This window comes from Bos mutus, chromosome 1 (genome assembly GCF_027580195.1).
Source record: "Bos mutus isolate GX-2022 chromosome 1, NWIPB_WYAK_1.1, whole genome shotgun sequence".
NCBI classification, from domain to species: domain Eukaryota; kingdom Metazoa; phylum Chordata; class Mammalia; order Artiodactyla; family Bovidae; genus Bos; species Bos mutus.
The window spans coordinates 43083718-43105856 of NC_091617.1; the positions used below are offsets into that span (position 1 = coordinate 43083718).

Genomic DNA, 22139 nt, shown 5'->3' on the forward strand with positions numbered 1-22139 from the left:
GGATCATATCCTATTCATCTTTAAACCAGCATTCAAAACATAGTGCCAGGCACACCGCGTGTATGTAATGCATGTTGTATGACTTTCACCTCAGTGTCTGTCCTGAAAAGTATTGTCCACACTTACTTTCCAGCTGGCCCCAGCACAAGGTGCCAAGCGGCCATCTCTGCCACTTCAGGACATGAGACCAGCATTGTAGGTCTCTTAACTAAACTTGGGCAGCAATTGGCTCCTTTTTTCTTCCCTTGGTTCACAAAACCGAGAGGGGTCCGCGCAACCCAAGGGGATGTGGGGAAGTCGACTCTGAAACCCTGATTTCTCGGGTCTGTCCATGGGCAATCCCTTCTGGGCCAGTGAACATTTTCTTCCCTCATATAGTATATATTTAAAAAAAAAAAAAAAAAAGCAAGCAGTACCTTCATCTACCACAAAGGTCCAAAATTCATGGTCATGACGTGCAGGTTTTTTTTTTTTAATTTATTTTATTTTATTTTTAAACTTTAAATTATTGTATTGGTTTTGCCAAATATCAACATGAATCCGCCACAGGTATACACGTGTTCCCCATCCTGAACCCTCCTCCCTCCTCCCTCCCCGTATCATCCCTCTGGGTCGTCCCAGTGCACCAGCCCCAAGCATCCAGTATCCTGCATCGAACCTGGACTGGCGACTCGTTTCATATATGATATTATACATGTTTCAATGCCATTCTCCCAAATCATCCCACCCTCTCCCTCTCCCACAGAGTCCAAAAGACTGTTCTATACATCAGTGTCTCTTTTGCTGTCTCGTATACAGGGTTATTGTTACAATCTTTCTAAACTCCATATATATGCGTTAGTATACTGTATTCGGAGAAGGCAATGGCACCCCACTCCAGTACTCTTGCCTGGAAAATCCCATGGACGGAGGAGCCTGGTAGGCTGCAGTCCATGGGGTCGCTAAGAGTCCGACACGACTGAGCGACTTCACTTTCACTTTTCACTTTCATGCATTGGAGAAGGAAATGGCAACCCACTCCAGTATTCTTGCCTGGAAAATCCCAGGGATGGGGGAGTCTGGTGGGCTGCCGTCTATGGGGTTGCACAGAGTCGGACACGACTGAAGCGACTTAGCAGCAGCAGTAGCAGCAGCATACTGTATTGGTGTGCACGTTTTTTAAAAAAAGCAAACAGTGCAAAACACTGACGCCCAAAATGTAACATACAGACGAAAACACATCCACGTGCTACCGTCTTCTCCCGCGATCCAAAGCCTTTGAAAATGAATGGAGAAAAACTGTCTTAGCATTCTATCTCCCACTTTCGACAATATCTATTCGGCAAAAACAAAGCCTAAACAAAAAGTTTTAAAATAAGCATTTAAAAAGTCAATACACTTTTATTTTTGTTACGTGTCTTCTCTTCTTTTGGCTTTTGTAGGGGTTTATTTTAAGTCTTCAAACTGATCCTGCTCGTCCACACGGGTGTAGAAACTGCGACGAATTGGACACGGCTGCCGGAGAGGCGGGGCCGATGTTATGATGTCATCGCCACGGGGCGGAGGCGACAGTGTCTGAGACGAGGCTCCGCGTGCTGCAACGCCCGCTACCCGGCTCTGAGGCAGCGCGAATCCCGGCTAGCGCCTGCTCTTCCCTGTTGGTCCGCCCCAGCCGAGTCCTGCGTGGAGATGGCAGACGACCTTGGAGACGAGTGGTGGGAGAACCAGCCGGCAGGAGCAGCCAGCAGCCCAGGTACCCACTCTGCCCGCGCTCCTACGGGGCCTCCCGCACCCCCAGCCCTTCCGTGAGCCTCAGCCCGGGCCCGCTCAGCCGCTGGCGGTGGCCGCGGTCTGTCCCGCGGTGGTGCGCGCCTCTGTGGGAGCGCGCGAGCGCTGCGGAGCAAGTGGGGCAAGAGATATACTAACACGTGAAACAGACAAGTGTGACAGTAACTCAGATCTGCCCTCTAGCCAGGGGGAATCCCTTCCCAAGCTGTTTTCTGTTTTTCCTTATTTCTTAACGGATAAGACAGTTTATGCGGAGACTGGGAGTTTGAGCGTAACGGTTAAGGGTTAACTCCTGGATTAGATTCAGACTGCTTCTGTTCAGGTCGCTCCTACAGCCCTTTAATACTGTTTCGCCTCCTTTTCCTCATCCCTAAAATAAGGGTAATGATGCCAGTTTCGTAAGATTGTCGTGAAGATTAAATGAAGATAACACAAATAATGCCTTTAGCGCCTGGTACATAACATATGCGCAGTAAATAAAAGCTTTAGTTTTTCTTGCTAGCATCATCATCATGTAATTTGGACTTTTAGAACCTGAGACTTGAGAGTCGCTTGACTCACGCATTTGACAGCTGAGGAACATGAGACCTAAAGCTATCAAATAACATGACAAGTTCACAAAGCTGGTTGGTGTCAGAAACAAGACTAGAATTCAGTTAACACACTTCGGACGTGTTTATTATGTTGTATGTACCCACTGCCAGTGCAGTGAACATTTTATCCTTGAGTAGATAGCATTAAATAAAGCATTAAATAACTCCTAACCACAGGCTGGCCTTGAATTTTTCAAGTCCCTGGCTTAATATACAATTTTTTTTTTAATCATTCTTCAAGGTCTGCCTCTCTTCTTTACTAGATTCTAAGATTTTTTTTTGAAGAAAAAGCCAAAGCCTAATTCATGTCTGTAGAGTCCACAGGGCCTTGCACATGATTGACAGTTGATACATATTTGCTACAAACACTAATGTTGAAATATCAGTTGAGAAATAGCCATTAAAAACAACAATTCTATTTACTACAGCACTGTTTCCAGAAGGACAGGCTTTAGGTACAACCTGAGCAGATGGCATTTTTACAAAGGTTGACAATATAATACTTCCTTAATTAAACTTCTTGACTCTCTTTGTGGCTTTGTTTTTAGCAGATGTATGTGCTTGAAGGCACAAATACCTTTTTTTGCGGGTTGTGGTATTTCACGTTTAATAACCCCTGCCACTCATAACTGAGGTGTTAAAAACTATATTTCATGGCATGATTGAAGAATAAAGGCTAATTAAGAAGTAAAAATTTTTTGAGTGCAAAGGGGGTCTTAATTCTTGGTTCTAGTCCTTTCTCTTGCCCATTGCCAGCTATATGTCTCTGAAGTTAGTCACCCTTTGAAAAGAAGGAAATTAACATGTATTGAGTATCTACTGTATGCCAGATGTTTTCATAAATATGAATTCATTTAATCTTCATAACATGCTTAAAAAGTAAGCATTTTAATTTAATATTCATAACATGCCTAAAAGGTAAGTGTTACCTTCATGTTTAAATGACAGACAAGGGAGAGATCTGGCAAGAGGTTAGTCAAGAGCACCTGACTTTCAAGATCACACTTTTCCCACATTACTGTGTGGCTTCTCTGGTCCTCAGTGTCACGATCTGTAAAGTGAGGATCCTTAAAGATCGCTTTTAAAGGGTTTTACCAACAAAGAGTTTTAAACTTTGAACCTAGATAGAACTGTGAAGTGCTACAGCCTCTCTCATCTAAGTTGCCAGGATTCCAATCAAGGTATGTTGGAGTCTCCAGGATCACCTTACTTTTTAGGTTCTTTCTAAGTGTAAGTATGAGCTTTGAAAATTGCCAACATTAAATTTATCAGAGGCCTTTGCTTTGTTACCTGCTTTGAAGATAGATAAGTGTATGTGCTTCCTTGAGATCTGCTTGGTTGATTAGTTACTGGTGATTTTTCTAACTAATCTGAATAATGTTTATGATTCAGAAGAAATCACAGTTGCACCAATTCAGGTTTCCTAGTCCTACCAGTGTTAATAGAGAAACATCAGTCTAAAATGTGTGAATTATATTTTGTTTTGAAAGTCAAAAGAGAACTAGCGCCTTAAGTCACAAACTGATCCTGCTCGTCCACACGGGTGTAGAAACTGCGACGAATTGGACACGGCTGCCGGAGAGGCGGGGCCGATGTTATGATGTCATCGCCACGGGGCGGAGGCGACAGTGTCTGAGACGAGGCTCCGCGTGCTGCAACGCCCGCTACCCGGCTCTGAGGCAGCGCGAATCCCGGCTAGCGCCTGCTCTTCCCCTGTTGGTCCGCCCCAGCCGAGTCCTGCGTGGAGATGGCAGACGACCTTGAGACGAGTGGTGGGAGAACCAGCCGGCAGGAGCAGCCAGCAGCCCAGGTACCCACTCTGCCCGCGCTCCTACGGGGCCTCCCGCACCCCCAGCCCTTCCGTGAGCCTCAGCCCGGGCCCGCTCAGCCGCTGGCGGTGGCCGCGGTCTGTCCCGCGGTGGTGCGCGCCTCTGTGGGAGCGCGCGAGCGCTGCGGAGCAAGTGGGGCAAGAGATATACTAACACGTGAAACAGACAAGTGTGACAGTAACTCAGATCTGCCCTCTAGCCAGGGGGAATCCCTTCCCAAGCTGTTTTCTGTTTTTCCTTATTTCTTAACGGATAAGACAGTTTATGCGGAGACTGGGAGTTTGAGCGTAACGGTTAAGGGTTAACTCCTGGATTAGATTCAGACTGCTTCTGTTCAGGTCGCTCCTACAGCCCTTTAATACTGTTTCGCCTCCTTTTCCTCATCCCTAAAATAAGGGTAATGATGCCAGTTTCGTAAGATTGTCGTGAAGATTAAATGAAGATAACACAAATAATGCCTTTAGCGCCTGGTACATAACATATGCGCAGTAAATAAAAGCTTTAGTTTTTCTTGCTAGCATCATCATCATGTAATTTGGACTTTTAGAACCTGAGACTTGGAGAGTCGCTTGGACTCACGCATTTGACAGCTGAGGAACATGAGACCTAAAGCTATCAAATAACATGACAAGTTCACAAAGCTGGTTGGTGTCAGAAACAAGACTAGAATTCAGTTAACACACTTCGGACGTGTTTATTATGTTGTATGTACCCACTGCCAGTGCAGTGAACATTTTATCCTTGAGTAGATAGCATTAAATAAAGCATTAAATAACTCCTAACCACAGGCTGGCCTTGAATTTTTCAAGTCCCTGGCTTAATATACAATTTTTTTTTTAATCATTCTTCAAGGTCTGCCTCTCTTCTTTACTAGATTCTAAGATTTTTTGAAGAAAAAGCCAAAGCCTAATTCATGTCTGTAGAGTCCACAGGGCCTTGCACATGATTGACAGTTGATACATATTTGCTACAAACACTAATGTTGAAATATCAGTTGAGAAATAGCCATTAAAAACAACAATTCTATTTACTACAGCACTGTTTCCAGAAGGACAGGCTTTAGGTACAACCTGAGCAGATGGCATTTTTACAAAGGTTGACAATATAATACTTCCTTAATTAAACTTCTTGACTCTCTTTGTGGCTTTGTTTTTAGCAGATGTATGTGCTTGAAGGCACAAATACCTTTTTTATGGGTTGTGGTATTTCACGCTTAATAACCCCTGCCACTCATAACTGAGGTGTTAAAACTATATTTCATGGCATGATTGAAGAATAAAGGCTAATTAAGAAAAAAATTTTTGAGTGCAAAGGGGTCTTAATTCTTGGTTCTAGTCCTTTCTCTTGCCCATTGCCAGCTATATGTCTCTGAAGTTAGTCACCCTTTGAAAAGAAGGAAATTAACATGTATTGAGTATCTACTGTATGCCAGATGTTTTCATAAATATGAATTCATTTAATCTTCATAACATGCTTAAAAAGTAAGCATTTTAATTTAATATTCATAACATGCCTAAAAGGTAAGTGTTACCTTCATGTTTAAATGACAGACAAGGGAGAGATCTGGCAAGAGGTTAGTCAAGAGCACCTGACTTTCAAGATCACACTTTTCCCACATTACTGTGTGGCTTCTCTGGTCCTCAGTGTCACGATCTGTAAAGTGAGGGATCCTTAAAGATCGCCTTTTAAAGGGTTTTACCAACAAAGAGTTTTAAACTTTGAACCTAGATAGAACTGTGAAGTGCTACAGCCTCTCTCATCTAAGTTGCCAGGATTCCAATCAAGGTATGTTGGAGTCTCCAGGATCACCTTACTTTTTAGGTTCTTTCTAAGTGTAAGTATGAGCTTTGAAAATTGCCAACATTAAATTTATCAGAGGCCTTTGCTTTGTTACCTGCTTTGAAGATAGATAAGTGTATGTGCTTCCTTGAGATCTGCTTGGTTGATTAGTTACTGGTGATTTTTCTAACTAATCTGAATAATGTTTATGATTCAGAAGAAATCACAGTTGCACCAATTCAGGTTTCCTAGTCCTACCAGTGTTAATAGAGAAACATCAGTCTAAAATGTGTGAATTATATTTTGTTTTGAAAGTCAAAAGAGAACTAGCGCCTTAAGTCACTGAAAGAAAAGGTTGTAAAATGCCTTTATTCCTGTATGTGTTACACTGTGTGTATGCTCAGTCGTGTCCAGCTCTTTGGGACTTCATGGACTGTAGCCCACCAGGTTCCTCTTTCCATGGAATTTTCCAGCCAAGAATACTGGAGCAGGTTGTCCTTTCCTACTCCGGGGAATCTCCCCAACCCAGAAGTCAAACGCGCGTCTCCTGCATTGGCAGGCGGGTTCTTTTTAAAACTGATGTGTTATGCTACTTGGAGAAGGCAATGGCACCCCACTCCAGTGCTCTTGCCTGGAAAATCCCATGGCCGGAGGAGCCTGGTGGGTTGCAGTCCATGGGGTCGAGAACAGTCGGACATGATTGAGAGACTTCCCTTTCACTTTTCACTTTCATGCACTGGAAAAGGAAATGGCAACCCACTCCAGTGTTCTTGCCTGGAGAATCCCAGGGACGGAGGAGCCTGGTGGGCTGCCATCTATGGGGTCACACAGAGTCAGACACATCTGAAGCGAATTAGCAGCAGCAGCAGTTTGGCTTTTCATAAGCTGTTGTTTTTCTAGAGTCATTCCTTTTTTTTTTTGCACTTAACTTTATCGTGCTTCACAGATACTACATTTTTTTAAACAATTGAAGGTTTGCGTTGACCCTGTGTTGGTTAGCCTTTTTTGGCAATAAATTATTTTTTACTTAAGGTATGTACTCTTTTTATATGTAATGCTATTGCACACTTAATAGAGTACAGAATAGTGAAATGTAACTTTTATACACACTGGGAAACCAAAAAATTCATGTGACTTTCTGTATTGTGATACTCACTTTATTGTGGTGGTCTGGAACTCAACTGAAATATCTCCAAGGTATGCCTGTGCTAGAATCCTGAATCGTACTGGAGCCCAACATGGGACCTGGCACTCAGTAGATGTTTAGTAGATATTAGCTGAATGAGTGAATGCATGCTACAGGACTTTTGGTGATAATGTACACAAGTAGACATACAATTTCTCATCCAGTCTGGACACTTTTGAGAGTGGAAAGCCATGCTCTTAGAGTTTTGCTGGGACTGTCTACTTGAGATGTCTGGTTACCCTGTTGGCATCATCATTGGTGGGGATTGGAGTCATGGCCCAGGACAAGGCAACTGAGAGTTGCCTCTGCTGAGGTGTGTGCTGCCCAGTCTGCCTCAGGCAACAGAACCTAGGAATCCTCTAGTGATTTCTAATATTTCATTTCACTTCATTTCACTTATTTCCTTATTCTCTGTTTTATTCCTTGCCTACCTTAAGAAATTATTGACTTGCATGCTATAGTCCCTGGGGTTGCAAAGAGTGGGACACGACTTAGTGCCTAAACAACTATATGTAATACTGCATAACACATAATTACTGCAATACATACAGTAAACAGTACATGCCACAGAATCATGATTCCAAAGCATTAGTGCTAAAGTGACCAGGTGCAGTTCACCAAACTGGGCACTTTGTCAGTGTGAAGCTGAATGTTACCCACATTACGGTTTTTGTGACTTATGGAGCAGAGAATTCTTGCTGTTGGAAGCAGTCAGTCATTCACTAACTGAAGAGAACACTGATCGTTTTCCCTTTTTATTCTAATAATATGCTCACTAAATTATAAAGTCAAGAGTCCAGTAGACAGCTGGGTTTATGAGTCTGCAGCTCCAGGGTTGCATCTGGAGACATGAATTTAGGAATGACTGGCACATATATAACTTACTTTTAAAGAGAATATTTTTAGCAAACTGCAGGACTCTTCGCTTCCACTTCTTTTGAGGAGGGTTTTTCATATTCTTCCCTGGCTTATTCTAAACCTTTGATGCCATCTCTTACTCATCATCTAACTGGAAAACTGAAGTGTGAAGACATTTCTGTGTACACTGCAGGGAGACAGCAGGTAACAATACTGATTTGCACTTGCTGAGTGGTGACTCTTTGCCAGATACTGTTTTGATTGCATTCCATGTACTGGCTCATTTAATCTTCACAGATTATTCTATAACCATGATATAGTTACTATTATCTTCTTTTTTTTTAAGGAGGAAATTGAGGCACTAAGTGGTTCAGTGATTTGCCCAATGTCATTCAGTTGGTAAGTGGAGAGGCACAGATTCATAGACAGGCAGTCAGGAAGCCAGTCTGTGCACTTAAATTTCTCAGTTATTTAATTATCAATGATAACAATTTCACCTCTAAAATAATAGTTTATAAACCTTTTGTTTATATATGTCATTGTTGTCAAATTGTCTGTTAACTCTTAGTCTCCCAAAGTGTACTGTTCTGAAGAACACTGACTACTCAGATGCAAATAAGCCGGTTGCACCATTGGACTTTTCAGAACAGTCTCTTCCCAGACACTCATACTTGGCTCTAGAACACAAGGCTCATATACCTGGCTGTCTTCTTGAAGTCTTTACTTATTTGATGAAATGTTAAATGGAAATGAGGTCCAGCTACTGAATTTTTCCCCAAATCTGCTTTTTCTCCAGACTTCCCTATCTCAGTAAATTCAATCACCAATTAACCAGTTTTGCAGAGGCCTAGGAATATTCTGATTTATTCATTTACTTTTTCCACCTGTTACATCTGGTCTATCCAGTCTTGTCTCTCTCTCCAAAACACATCCTGAATTTATTTTTCCTTTTATTATTATTTTTTGCGTGTTTGTTTACATCATCTGAGTAGGTGCTGTCATTCTCGCTTGCCTAAACCTCTGCAGTAAGCTAACAGGGCTCCCAGCTTCCGTCTTGTCCCTCTGTTCTTCACTCAGCAGCTGTAGTGATCAATCACATCACATGCCTGCTTAAACCTGTCAGTGGCTCCCCTGCTGGATTGCTTACCATGGTTGCTATCTGCTGGAACCTACTTACTCTCCTCTAGGTTATGCTGTACCAGCCACACCAGCCTTCATACTGTGCCGCAGCTGACCAAGCTCATTCTGTCTTATCCATTTGCAGTAGCTTCCTTTCTGGGCTGTCCTGAATTTTGAATGGTTGGCCTTTTCTTGACATTAAGACCTAGGTTCAGACATACTAAATAGGAAGCCCTTCCTGTTCAGTCAGTCTAGAGTAGCTATCCACTTACATTATCATGTTATAGTAATCCTCATCAGAGCTATGGTCACCAACTATTATTTTCCTTATTAAACTATTGCAGTCTCCCCACACTAGTACATAAGTACATGTGAGCAGAGATTAGTTTATCTTGTTCTTTGCTGTATCCTCAGGGCTACTTAGAAGACACTCATTAAGAATTTGTTCATTAAGAAATTAACTGTTAGTATTTCCCAGCCACATCTTGGAGACTTTAACACAGGATTTCGACATCTAAAGAAACTTGGTCCACTGGAAGGGTTGTCAACATCCTGCTCAGGCTTTTGTTAAACTTGGCAGGTGTTGCTTTTCTCTTTCTGAAAATGTGTTAGAAGTCCATGTTTTACAACTGTGTCTACTACCGTTTCATTCTAACCACATTTGGGTTTAGTTTTTAACTTATGTTTTGAAATTCTGTATTTGAAAGGACAGAAGACTTTTGCTTTGTAAATGAGCTGGTAATTCCCACTAGTGATGGCTTTTGTCACCTAAAATCTTTGTGATTGTTCATTTTGTTTGAAATTGCTGAAGTAAGCATTATAAATATTTTTGTTGTAATATTACTTTATCCTTTAAAAAATCACATTGCTTTATGCTAAGTTCCTTCTGGAAATGGTGAAGCTGGGGCACACCTTGGATTTTTTAAGCCTAAATAGCTTACATTTTTGTGTTTTTTTGCTTTTCTAACACCAAAGTTAGGCCTTATAGCATTAATTTTACCTATAGGCATACATGCATGGTAGATGTTGTAAAGCATTGTCTCTGCATGTAAAATTCAGACTGGGAATATTTGCAGTTGATGTTGATAACATACATCAGAGGATCAATTTCAGAGCTTTGTTGTTTTCAAAATCATTTATTGAGCTGTCATGCTTGGCCCTCTTTTCAAAATTGCAATGGAGTTAGAGGAAAAAACATAATCTGTTTACCTTATGAAATTTACACATTGATATGGTTCAAACAAAATGCAAGTAATATTATTTTAAGACAGATGTTTAAGGGCAGAAAACAGGGGTAGGATAAATTTTAAAAAGAAAGAGGAGAGAGCATACAACATTTTTGTTCTGTACTTGAAGATTGTAACAAATGGACCAAGTTTTACTTTACTGTACACAATTTCTATGATTCTTGTAAATGATTGAACAAGCGGTATGTGTATGTATGCATGCATGCTCAGTCATGTCTGACTCTTTGAGACCTCATGGACTGTAGCTCGCCAGGCTTTTCTGTCCATGGAATTTTCCAGGGAAGGATACCAGAGTAGGTTGCCATTCCCTTCTCCAGGGGATCTTCCCGACCCAAGATCGAACCCATGCCTCTTGCGTCTCCTGAATTGGCAGGCAAATTCTTTACCACTGCTCCACCTGGGAATCCCTAAAGAAGTGGTTCTTGACAACAATTATGAATGTTTAAAGGTGCAGATTTACACATCTTTCTCTAAATTACATGTATAGTAGTTCCGCTGTCTTAGAAAATACCAGGAATTTAGAAGGCCTAGAAATAGTTTGTTTCCCCACTCAGATTTAGCAGTAGCACATTTCATTATTTTGTGACATGAATCCTTTGACCTATTCTTATCTGATGTTCTTTAGTTGAACACTTTAGTGCATATGTGGAAGTATACATTTTACAAAAGACATCACAAGCAAACTTGAAATATAGTTTTTTCATTTTCATCAGCTTTTATGGAATTTTTAATCACATTCTTAAATTGCTAGCATTGCTTTTACCAATTAGTTGATTAAGCTCTTCTTAAGTTGTTGAGTTCCTTGTTAGTCTAGATCACACTAGAACAGTGGTAAGGAAACTTTTTTTGTAAAAGGCCAGATAGTAAATAGTTTAAGCTGTGTTGGCCAGTCAGTGTCACAGCTACTCAACTCTGCTATTGTAGCATAAAAATGATCATATAATAAATATGTAAACAAATGAACATGGCTGTGTTCCAATAGAATGTTATCTATAGACAGTGAAATCTGAATTTCATGTAATTTTCACATCTCACAAAATATTCTTGATGTTTTTTCCTATTTAAAAATATCAAAACTATTTTTAACTTGCAGAACATACAGAAAGACAGTGGACTGAATTTGGCCTGTGGGCTGCAGATCCCTGCCTCAGACTCAGTGTTAGACCCCCAGTGTTAGGACACATATCATTTGAAACACCTCCCAAAGAGAATTCCACATCACATCAGATACTCCATTACTTAGCCCATAATTACCAGTCATGTATTAGATCAGTCATTTTCCTCTTAAAATCAGACAATTGATTCTAAAAAGTTACAAGGAGATCAGTTCAGAAATCACTGAAGTTAAATAAATGAAGAGCCGAGAAAAGACTCCAGCATACAAATATCAGGTTGTTAAACTTTTCTTTTTTCACAATTTGAATGTATCTTTGTTTACTTGTATATTTATCTGTTTTAAAATTTAACCTAATAAAAGCACTCTAAAATTATTAGGATAGCTTCTTTTATTTTTATTTTTACAAGGAGCATATTTCTGCAGAAACAGGATTATGCTCAGGAGACAGAATTCTTTATATTTTGGTTGTGTTACAGGTCAAACACCATTTTGTTGAACTTACCCTGGTTGTAAGTTGTTCATGCATTTTTATTATATTACATATTACTTTAAAATAAGAAGTATAGTTTTTGGCTGGTAATCCTTTTGTTAGAATAGATTTTGTTATTTTAAAGACCTGTCTAAATAGTATTCAGTTCAGTTCAGTCACTCAGTCATGTCCAACTCTTTTCAACCCCATGGTCTACAGCACGTCAGGCTTCCCTGTCCATCACCAACTTCCGGAGCTTGCTCAAACTCATGTCCATCGAGTCAGTAATGCCATCCAATCATCTCGTCCTCTGTTGGCCCCTTCTCCTTCTGCCTTCAGTCTTCTGCAGTATCAGGATCTTTTTCAGCGAATCAGTTCTTTGCATCAGGTGGTCAAAGTATTGGAGCTTTAGTTTCGGCATCAGTCCTTCCAGTGAATATTCAGGACTGATTCCCTTTAGGATTGACTGGTTGATCTACTTGAAGTCCAAGGGACTCTCAAGAGTCTTTTCCAACACCACAGCTCGAAAGCATCAATTCTTTGGCGCTCAGCCTTTGTTATGGTCAAACTCACATCAATACGTGACTACTGGAAAAGCCATAACTGACTATACAGACCTCTGTTGGCAAAGTACTGTCTCTGCTTTTTAATTTGCTGCCTAGGTTTGTTATAGCTTTTCTTCTAGGGAGCAAGTATCTTTTAATTACATGGCTGCAGTAACTGTCCGCAGTGATTTTGGAGCCCAAGAAAATAAAATCCATTTAAAGATGGATTTCTGCTGCTCACTTGCTCATCTTCAAGGTAAAATATTCCCAGGGTGTTGTGTTTTTCTGTGAGTACTGTTGGTGCTTGTTTTGCCTGTTTTGTTTCATGCTTCTTTCCAGTCTGTTTGGGTTCCACCCTACGAGGTTCAGTGTTTCCTCTTTATATTAGCATAATTATCAGTGTTGAATGTTATGCAGCATAACTGCTTTTCCTGACCCTGTCATGTACCATTGCCATCTCTTAGTACATTTCCTCACTTAATTCTTGACTGAATGGCTTTTCTGTCCCTCATTCACTCATTCTCTGTTTGCCGAATATTACCTGCTAATATCAGGCACGGTCATAAGCACCCTCCACTTTTTCCCACTTCACCATCTACCTATTACTGCCCTGTACTTCCTTCTGAACTGTCTCGTATTATTGTTATGTCAGAGGGTTATTATCTTTTGTAGTCCTTCCTTCCATTGTTCTCTTACTGCTTTCCTTTAGCTTAGACTTTTCCACTTGGTGTTTTTAATCCAATTAACCCCCCTACCTTCCCCTTTTGCCACTTGCCTGCTGACTGCTGCACGTCATCCCTCTTTTTGACTTGCATAGCTCAGTGCTGCCCAGGCTTTCAGCCCCTTCTCCTCTTCCCTGAAATTGAAGTGGGCCCCAGGGGCATTTGTATAGTGACATCAGTGCACTGGAGCGGGCTTGGCTGGATGAATGTGGAAATGGCAGTTCCTTTGCTCCTGCTCTGCTGACTGCATCCCAGGACAGTGAGCTAAAGCACTGTCCTTAACCAGGAGTATTTCTTCCAGGATTATGCCTCCAGTTCTTGGTGCCAAAGTACAGAAAACCTTGCGTCATGCTCTTCTAGAATTTATTTTCTGGCCGAAGCTTTGTGAGATGTAACTGTGTCCCGTGTCAAAAATACATTTGTCTTAAAACATCATTGTGTTACTCTGCCCACACTAAATTACAGACACACCTTTCTGTAGATTTAGTGAGTTTTTAGTGTGAAGAAAATAACTAGTTTACTGCCAGGAACCTGAGCAGTGCCTTGTAGATGATTGGTTGAATTCAGTATTTTGTAGTTGGACGTAGTCATGGATGATCAGAACTTAAGGAACCAGGGGAATTATTTAGCTTTTCTGTTTTTGCATTCTGGAAACTCAGGGCCTAGGCTAATGAATGCCAAGCTCTGTGCCAAATGAGTGAAAAATTTGAATTGGAACTTGAGTCTCCTGATCACAAGCTTTTGTTGAATCAAGTGCTTTTTCTATAGTGTTGGTTCAGATATAATTTAAAAAATGTCATATGAGATGATAAAAATTTTTTTTAAACATCCAAGACAGTGATTCATATCTCCCTAAAAGATCTCAGTATTAGTGACCTTTGACTCTCAGGTGTCCTGATTACTATAGAAAGTAAAGATATCTAAAATGGTTTGCTTTTCAAGCCTAGCAGTGAGATTCCATGACCTGGTATATACAGGAGGGGCAACTTACTAGGAAAAGAAGGACAGAAGACTATGTGCCTGCAGGCAAGTGTACACACTACCCCAGCAATTACCAGGTAGGCCACAAAAAGGACGTGTTTGGCTGTTACTCATTTTTGTTGTTCCTTTCCTTCTTGTAACTAAGAAGAACCATTTCCCCCCCCCACCTCCTGGTCAAAAGAAGTCATAATTTCAGACCTTAAAGTATGATTTTAATCAACCTGCCATTTTTAATCTGACTTTCTTGAAGCAGAGTAGGAATTCTTGCTACCACATATTCTTAGCAAAGTTCTGTGGAATGAAGAATTACTTCCAGGTTCGCCAGAAAATTTTCAAAGTATTCCAACAAATCCAGTCCTGTTTTGGGCTAATGTCCAGCTTTGGGTTGCATTACGAGTAGGATGGCAAGTTGGGAGGATTTGGGGTGTGTGTCTGGGCCTATGATTTTATGAGTATGTGTATGCATATACATACATAGGTGAAAGAATGTAGTTGTGCTGCTCCTTCAGGATGGTATTCACCAGGCCCAGCAGCCTGTGAATGAACCATCTGTCTGTCTGCTGCGTCACCTTTTCCTGGAGAGGTTGCCCTTCATCTTTGTCCTTCCATGCTAATAACTCCAGGTTCCCAGATATTTCTGTCCGTGAATGTATCCAGGCACTGCATTGGCACGACTTACCTTTTTCCTCCCAAGTGGAGGAAAGTATTAGAGGTGACAGTCCTTATGATGTGTAGCTTCCCACAGCCAGTCTTATCCATAGGCCCTGGGGGAGCTTTAGGGGAAGGCTTAGTGATGCCTGTAGATTTTGGTTTAGGGATCCGTGTTGGAATTCTCTGCTTGCATACCTCCTTGATCTTGAATTAAACAGAAAAACAGAAGGTAGTTAATAGTACAGTTGGTAGAGAAGCAGACATTGTTGAGGACATAGCGTCACATTGGAGATTTTGGCTTTTTTGAAAACACTAGGTTCTAGGGACATATCAGATTAAGGATTGTCATGTTGAAGAAAAAAATTCAGTTAAACAATTCACCAACATGAGTTAAGTGTGTGCTTTGTTCAAGATTCTCAAGTGTAGGTAATGTTAGATACAGAGATAAATAGCTTATGTTTCTTGCTTTTTAGCAATCATGGTATAGTGGGAGATAAACAAGAGATGTGTCCCAAATTCATCTCAAAGTTTAATGAGATTGCCAGAGAAAGGTGAATTTCAAATGAGGGGTCTAAGAGAGCTTCATCAAGAAAGTAACATTTATCTTGGGCCTCCAAAGACTAGGGGCTTCCCTGGTGGCTCAGAGGGTAAAATGTCTGCCTCCAATGCTGGAGACCTGGGTTTGATCCCTGGGTCGGGCAGATTCCCTGGAGAAGGAAATGGCAACCCACTCCAGTACTCTTGCCTGGAAAATTACATGGACAGAGGAGCCTGGTAGGCTACAGTCCATGGGGTCGCAAAAAGTCGGACATGACTGAGCAACTTCACTCACTCCAAAGACTAGTAGGATTGTTAACAGCAGAATGGGAGAGCATTCCAAAGTAAAGGAATACTTTGACAATGTTCCTAAGGTAGGAAATTGGATACAGTTGAGAAATGGGATGACTTTAAATTAGGTTGTGTTTGGGAAACAGAATGGGAATGTAGACTAGGGCTAGATAGGGGAAATTGTACCTGATTCTATAGACTGTGTGTGTGTGGGGGGGTGGGTGGTGGTAGGGGAATAATAAGGACTTAGGCTGAGGGAAGACATATTGTGGAGGTACAATTGAACTAATATTTGTCCACAGCATATGAAGGGTGAGAGAGGAGTCACAGGTTGAATGATCTTGACTGGGAAAGTAGGTTGTGGAGTGTGAAAGAGTAAAGGCTTGATATAGTTATATTTGCTTGGAAATATACTCTTATTTATTTAGGAAAAATATTCTTGATTAAGAATACGTGTTGGTAAAGAGACGGGAAAAAGGTCTCAGGTAACTGCAGTTCTCCCATTATAACCCACAGGGATGACGATGATGAAGACAACTTCCCCCGTTTTGTTGCATTGTTCTTTCCTTGCTGTGACCTCAAAAATAGAAATCTTTTAAAAATGCATTGTCGTTTTCATCATATATTCCAAATAGTGTTTTTACAGAAACCCTTTTTGTGTTGTTTTTTATTCTGTAGAAATCTGTTTACACATTTTTATTATACTGATAAAAGTACAGTAAAGTCCCATGGTCTCTTTATGTAAACATTCACTTATTTTAAGTGCCCCCTAACTATTAATAGCAACCACATTTAGGTTTTCAAATAAATACTACACAGACTTGGCTAGAAAATATGAATCCTTCAATAAAGTATAAACTATATGAGGAATATGCTTTCTTTTGGTACAGCCTTCTCTATGCCTAGGCACTAGGAGAGTTGTTAGGCTTTAGTGTTCTTACTGACATTTTTTTTAATACTTAGTCCTAAGCATGGCAACCCACTCCAGTATTCTTGCCTGCAGAATCCCCATGGACAGAGGAGCCTGGTGGGCGAGACTAAGCACAGCACAGCAAGCATAGCAAATGAAGTATTGATACTCCGATATCATTCTCCTGCCAGGAAATAATCACAGATGCAGGCAAGGCTCTTTGTTTTAGCATTATTTATAACAGTGAAAAGTGGACATAGTTTAAGGCTGTAATAATCAGTATAGAGTAAATGAATTACACTGTAATCACATGAAAATATTATGCTGTCTTTAAATAATGATGCTTTTGATGATATAGAAAACTGTTTACTGGAAATGTTAAAAGCAGGATTTAAAACCGTATACACGCTTTAACTGTGTATATTTGAAGAGAAAATACTAGGAGAAAAAACACCAGTGGGGAGATCAAACCAGCCAATCCTAAAGGAAATCAACCCTACATATTCATTGGGAGGACTGATGGCTGAAGCTGAAGCTCCAGTACTTTGGCCACCTGATGAGAAGAGCCAGCTCATTGGAAAAGACACTGATGCTGGGAAAGATTGAGGGCAATAGGAGAAGGGGACGACACAGGATGAGATGGTTGGATGGCATCACAGACTCAATGGACATTAGTCTGAGCAAACTCCAGGAGATAGGGAAGGACAGGAAAGCCTGGCATGCTTCAGTCCCTAGGGTCGCAAAGAGTGAGGCACAACTTAGTGACTGAACAACAACAAATCAGTGGTTAACTCTGGTTAGTGGAGTTATAGTGTTTTTTGTTTTTCTTATATCTTCTCTACACACTACATTTTCTGTAATTAAGTATATAATTCAAAAAAAACACACTAAGTTATATTACAGGATAAAAAAGGAAAGAAATATTTAAGAGATCAGGACATTTCTGTGAACATCAACATATTGTGCAAACCATGAGTAAGTCAGCTGACCTTAAAACCACAGCATTAATAATAGCCTTTACAAAATAGGTTTCAGTGATGTCCTTTAACTTTGTCAAGATTTAGATCAGTTGTCCTGTTCAGTGTACAAAAATCTGTGTTGGGATTCTACTTAAATTGTGGATTCTTCGGCCTTACCTCTGGAAACTGTAATTCATTTAAATGTCTATGAATGCACCCAGGAATCCGCATTTTAAATAAACTCTCAAGGTGATTTATCTGATGCAGGGTGGTCAGCCTGACATACTTTGATAAACACTGCCATAGTTGAATCTCATTTAGATATAAGCTTTAAGGTTTCTTTCATCCTAGAACTCTTGTCTGCTTGGGTGTGGGAGGTTTAGTACTGCAGAAGGCCAGTGTTTCATGGCCCAGTGGTCCTAGATGCTCATCAGAACCACCTGAGGGCTTTTAAAGCATTGCAGATGCCCAGATCCCATCTCAAAATCTCCCGACTCAGATTGTCTAGGAATGTGGAATGAGCACCACAGGTTAGTCAGAACTGAAATCTGTCCAATAAACTAATTGATATTGAAGACAGTATTGATGGGTCCTGTTTCTGGTGAGCTGTACTGATACATGTTTGTAAAGACAGCATGGCTTGGAATGGTCATTGGTAGGGTCAGCTGCCTGAAAGTTACTGGGTTCCCATTGTCTATACACCATTGATGCTGCAAGTTAATTTTGGTTTTCTTGATAACTCTTGATCTCACTTCATAGTTTTTACCTTTAGATGGCAGCAGAGGCTAGTTATATTATTAGCACAACTCAATTTCATTTCCAAATCTTAAAAAAAAAAAAAAAAACTATTTTTTTTTGTTTGTATGAATTTTATACTTGGACATGTTTCAGTAAATGAGGTAGAGAGCGTTAAAATGTGTCATCTCTTGGATCATTTTTATAGAACACTATGTCAAATAGCTCCAAGAAAGCTTTATCCAAATTTGGAGAGCATATTGTAGGAGGAATCGATGCATATGGCTCTTTTAGGACCACACAGTGAATAAGAATTGGAGGTTCCTGGGTTTCATCAGAAAGCAGATGTCTTGGAGGAGATTAAGCAAGTTGGAAAGCTCATTCATAGAAGAAAAGTCTGTGGGGTTTTTTTTTTTTTTTTTTAATGTTTAACTCAGTTTAACATGGAGATTGGGGTTTGGAATGGATTACAAGTTTAAAAGATGCTGAGTTCAGAGAGGCAGAGGCCTCACTTATATTTAGGTAACAGTAGAAAGAAAAGGAAAATTTATTAAGTTCTTAAAATGTTAGCTTGTTTAGCCTGTGAGTTCTTAAAAGAAACGGAGCTATCTATATGATTGTGATTACAGCAAGTCATGAGATGGCAGTGAGCCTTAATGACCAAAAGAAGTACTGAAAGGTGAAAATGTTTTATTCAAAATCTCAATTCTTCAATCCAATTTCTACTTGATCCTTGTGCTCCTTCACACTGTCTTGGAGGGCAAACACCAGAACAAAATTAGTTTCCTTGTATGAGGAAACTATCAGATCCTAGTTATACAGCTGGAGTCAGAATGTTTCCTTTCTTCTAAATGAAATTAACTGTGTAAGTACTTTGAACTTTTTGGAGATGTATTGGCAACATATTGTATAAGAAAGCTGTGTTCCATCAGGAGTGTTCTTGACTCCAGGGACTGCAGGGCCCTCATTACACCTTTAACTCTAGAGGTTGAAAGGCTCAGGACTTCCAGAGACCATGAGTGGTTTTCATCTGTGGTCACTGGGGTAGGCAAGGGAGGGGCAGGTTCAGGGCTGCCTGACTTGCTTAGGGACCCAGCTATGGAATGCTTGGTCAAGGCCCTGGTCTTATCAGAATGACAGTGTTTTGTATTTTTGTTTTTATCTCTGTTTATGGGAAAGTACATAAGTAATGATGATGGATATGGTGATGAAAAGAAGGAAATACTAAATTGAGAAAAAATGTCTTTGGAATATTATTGCCTTCTTTTGTCTTTTGTATTGTTTGGTAAATCACTGATAATTTTTTTTTTTTAAAGGAAACAACAGATAATGAATCTGGCAGATAGCCCAAAATTTCATATGCTGCTTTGGCTTCTTTCTCTTGATTTTTCTCAGAACTTCCTCATTATACAATAAAACTTTGTCACTAAAATTTTAGTTTTATATGGCAAACGGTCCTTCTAAAGGAAACTCTGTAGTTTCATTAGCTCATTCCCACTAATGTCTTGTGAGAGAACGTTTGGTTTTAAATAGAACTGCTGTGCTGTGATTTATATTTAAGAGTTGTCCAGTTTCTGAGGTGAAGGCTAGAGGAAATTGATGCCTTCGTTTTATAATGTAACATGGTTTGTGGTTGTACCTAGTCACCTCCCAGTCTTTCTGTGGTAATTACACCATGGGCAGTCTAAGAATAAGCATCGAAATACAGTTTTCAAAAATCCTTCCTAACCTAGTTACTTCCATTTTTGTGTCCAGACACATAGCATCCCATTTAGAAATAGGATGTTCAAATATACTAACCTTGAACTGTTTTGTTTATCCCCTTTCTTTTTATTCATCTGTCAGGTTTTTCACCTCAGCTTTTTTTCTTTTTCTTCTATTTTGGTACCCACTCCCCTCTTCCTCATTCCCTTACATACACCCACATAACTTTTAAAAATCATCCTCCGGCTTATATTTTACAACAGCCTTGGGTTAGTGACTAGAGCACTGGGTGTGGCGCCAGGTAGACCTGGGTAGGTCTCGATTCTGGTTCTGGCACCACTGTCTGTGTGTGCTTGATCAAGCCAGTCAGCCTGTGGCCGACCGTAGTTTCCTCATCTTGTAACCCTTAGGATTAGACTGCCGACTTACAAGTTCCTTAGCGGGTAGAGATACTGTGTAGGAAAGTCCCTAGCGTATCCAAAGTGCTAGTTGTTACTAATGTCAACATTATTATCTTTGCTTTTTTCTTTTCTTTTTTACTTGTCTTTTTCTTTGTATCTGTTCTTAAGGTACTCATTTCTTGATCATAACGATAATTTATCTTCTTTGGTTATTTTATGTTTCTTGTTTTTCTGCTTTATCTCTTGCTCTCCCATCTCTCCAATTAATTCTTGGAAACATATTGCTAAGCATAGTTCCAGCAGTTGACCAGGCAGTGCCAGTTACTGGGCTGTGTTTCTAACCACCTCTGGCCCAGAAAACCTTCAGATATCCTTTTCTGTCCTCATCCTGCTTAGTCTATTCATTGTCTTTCTTTTTTAGAGTTTATTTGAAAACATATTCTGTCTTGTCTTTTTCTGTCTTTTAATTGTTCAAAAATTGAAGCAGTTATACCATCTATAATGCCCTTTGACCCTGACATTCAGTGATTCTATGAAAACAACAAATGCAATTCAACTGTGGCCCCCAGGTGTGTTGTTAGACCTGTGCACTTTTGCTGAGCTCCTATTACCAGCAGTATTTAAGTCCTGGATACTGTAATACAGTGGTTCTTAACTTTTATAAACCCAAGAATGAGCCAGGCAACTTGTTAAGACGCAGATTCCTTGCATTGGACTTCACAGGTTTGGGTATGTGGAAATCTGTGGAGGCCTTGGTAATTCTGATAAATGCGATCAGTGACTGCATTTTGAGAAACATTAATATGAGAGTTTCAAGCCATAAATGACAGCTTATTCTTATTCAAGAGATTATAGGATTATAGTGTAAGAGGGGTGACAAAAGACTATAATGAGGCAAAATTAAGTGCTATAATAAAAGTATAAACAGAAATGTTTTGGAAACTCAGAGGAAAATTGAGAAAAATAATTTTCTGGAGGAATTGACACTTAAGGTAGGAGTAAGATTTCAGTAAAGGAACGAAGAGAGAAGAGCGTTATTGTCCGAGGAACTGCATGAGCAAAGGCATAGCGCTAGAAGGCCTGTGGTGTGTGAGGAGATGGTCAGTACAGCGTCCTGGTGAGGGCACACATTATGTCCAGAGTTTCAAAGGGAGAGGAGGTGACAGGTGGAGGCCTGACTGAAAGTTTGGATTTGGGCCACTCAGTAACGTAAGTGCTAAATAAGTGCGGTTTTGAGGCGAGGGACTGGAGAATTGCCATGGTCAGGACAGTGCTGTAGAAAGATCACCAGCAACACAAGTGAAGGTTGTATTAGAGGTATGGGGTTAAATCCAATAGTTTAACTATTTTACAGTAGCATCTGTTCTGAAGTCTGGTTGTGGGGAGTACTAGCACACATAAAAGAGAGAGGGCAGAGGGAGAAATACCAGGGCAGAGTGGTCGGCTGGATCTAGAGGATGAGCAGAGATATGGAGAATAGGACTCAGATGTTGACCCTGGGTGACAGGGAAGGTGGTGGACCACCACCAGAAGTGAGACAAAGCAATCCAGAGAGCAGTCCGAGAGTGACAGAGCCCAGGGGTCTAGGCACATGCCCAGTTTGAAGTGCAGTCCCATCTTCCATGTGCAGCTGTTTGGTAGGCATTGAAAACTTGGAGATGCTGCTTTGAGAATCATCATAGAAAAACTGCTGATACCATTCAAGTGGCTGAGGCAGCCCAGGGAGAAAATGTGATTCC

General features: G+C 40.5%; 2 protein-coding genes across 5 annotated transcripts in view; one reads left to right on the forward strand and one right to left on the reverse strand.

Moving 5' to 3' along the window:
• The first annotated feature begins 1430 nt into the window (after nucleotides 1-1430).
• CMSS1 (cms1 ribosomal small subunit homolog) overlaps nucleotides 1431-22139 on the forward strand; it is a 397325-nt gene continuing 376616 nt past the window's right edge. Inside the window, exon 1 of one of the 4 annotated variants that reach the window (XM_070368318.1) lies at nucleotides 1431-1732. In XM_070368318.1, coding sequence (XP_070224419.1) covers nucleotides 1669-1732 — 64 coding nt within the window. In that variant the 5' untranslated portion in view covers nucleotides 1431-1668. Of the gene's footprint in view, nucleotides 1733-4051; nucleotides 4171-22139 lie in introns of those variants that run through there. The other 3 variants (XM_070368341.1, XM_005896838.2, XM_070368332.1) reach the window with 3 other exon arrangements.
• FILIP1L (filamin A interacting protein 1 like) overlaps nucleotides 14372-22139 on the reverse strand; it is a 306431-nt gene continuing 298663 nt past the window's right edge. Inside the window, exon 6 of the mRNA XM_070368307.1 lies at nucleotides 14372-15067. Within this exon, the coding sequence (XP_070224408.1) occupies nucleotides 14888-15067 (180 nt within the window). The 3' untranslated portion in view covers nucleotides 14372-14887. The remainder of the gene's footprint in view (nucleotides 15068-22139) is intronic.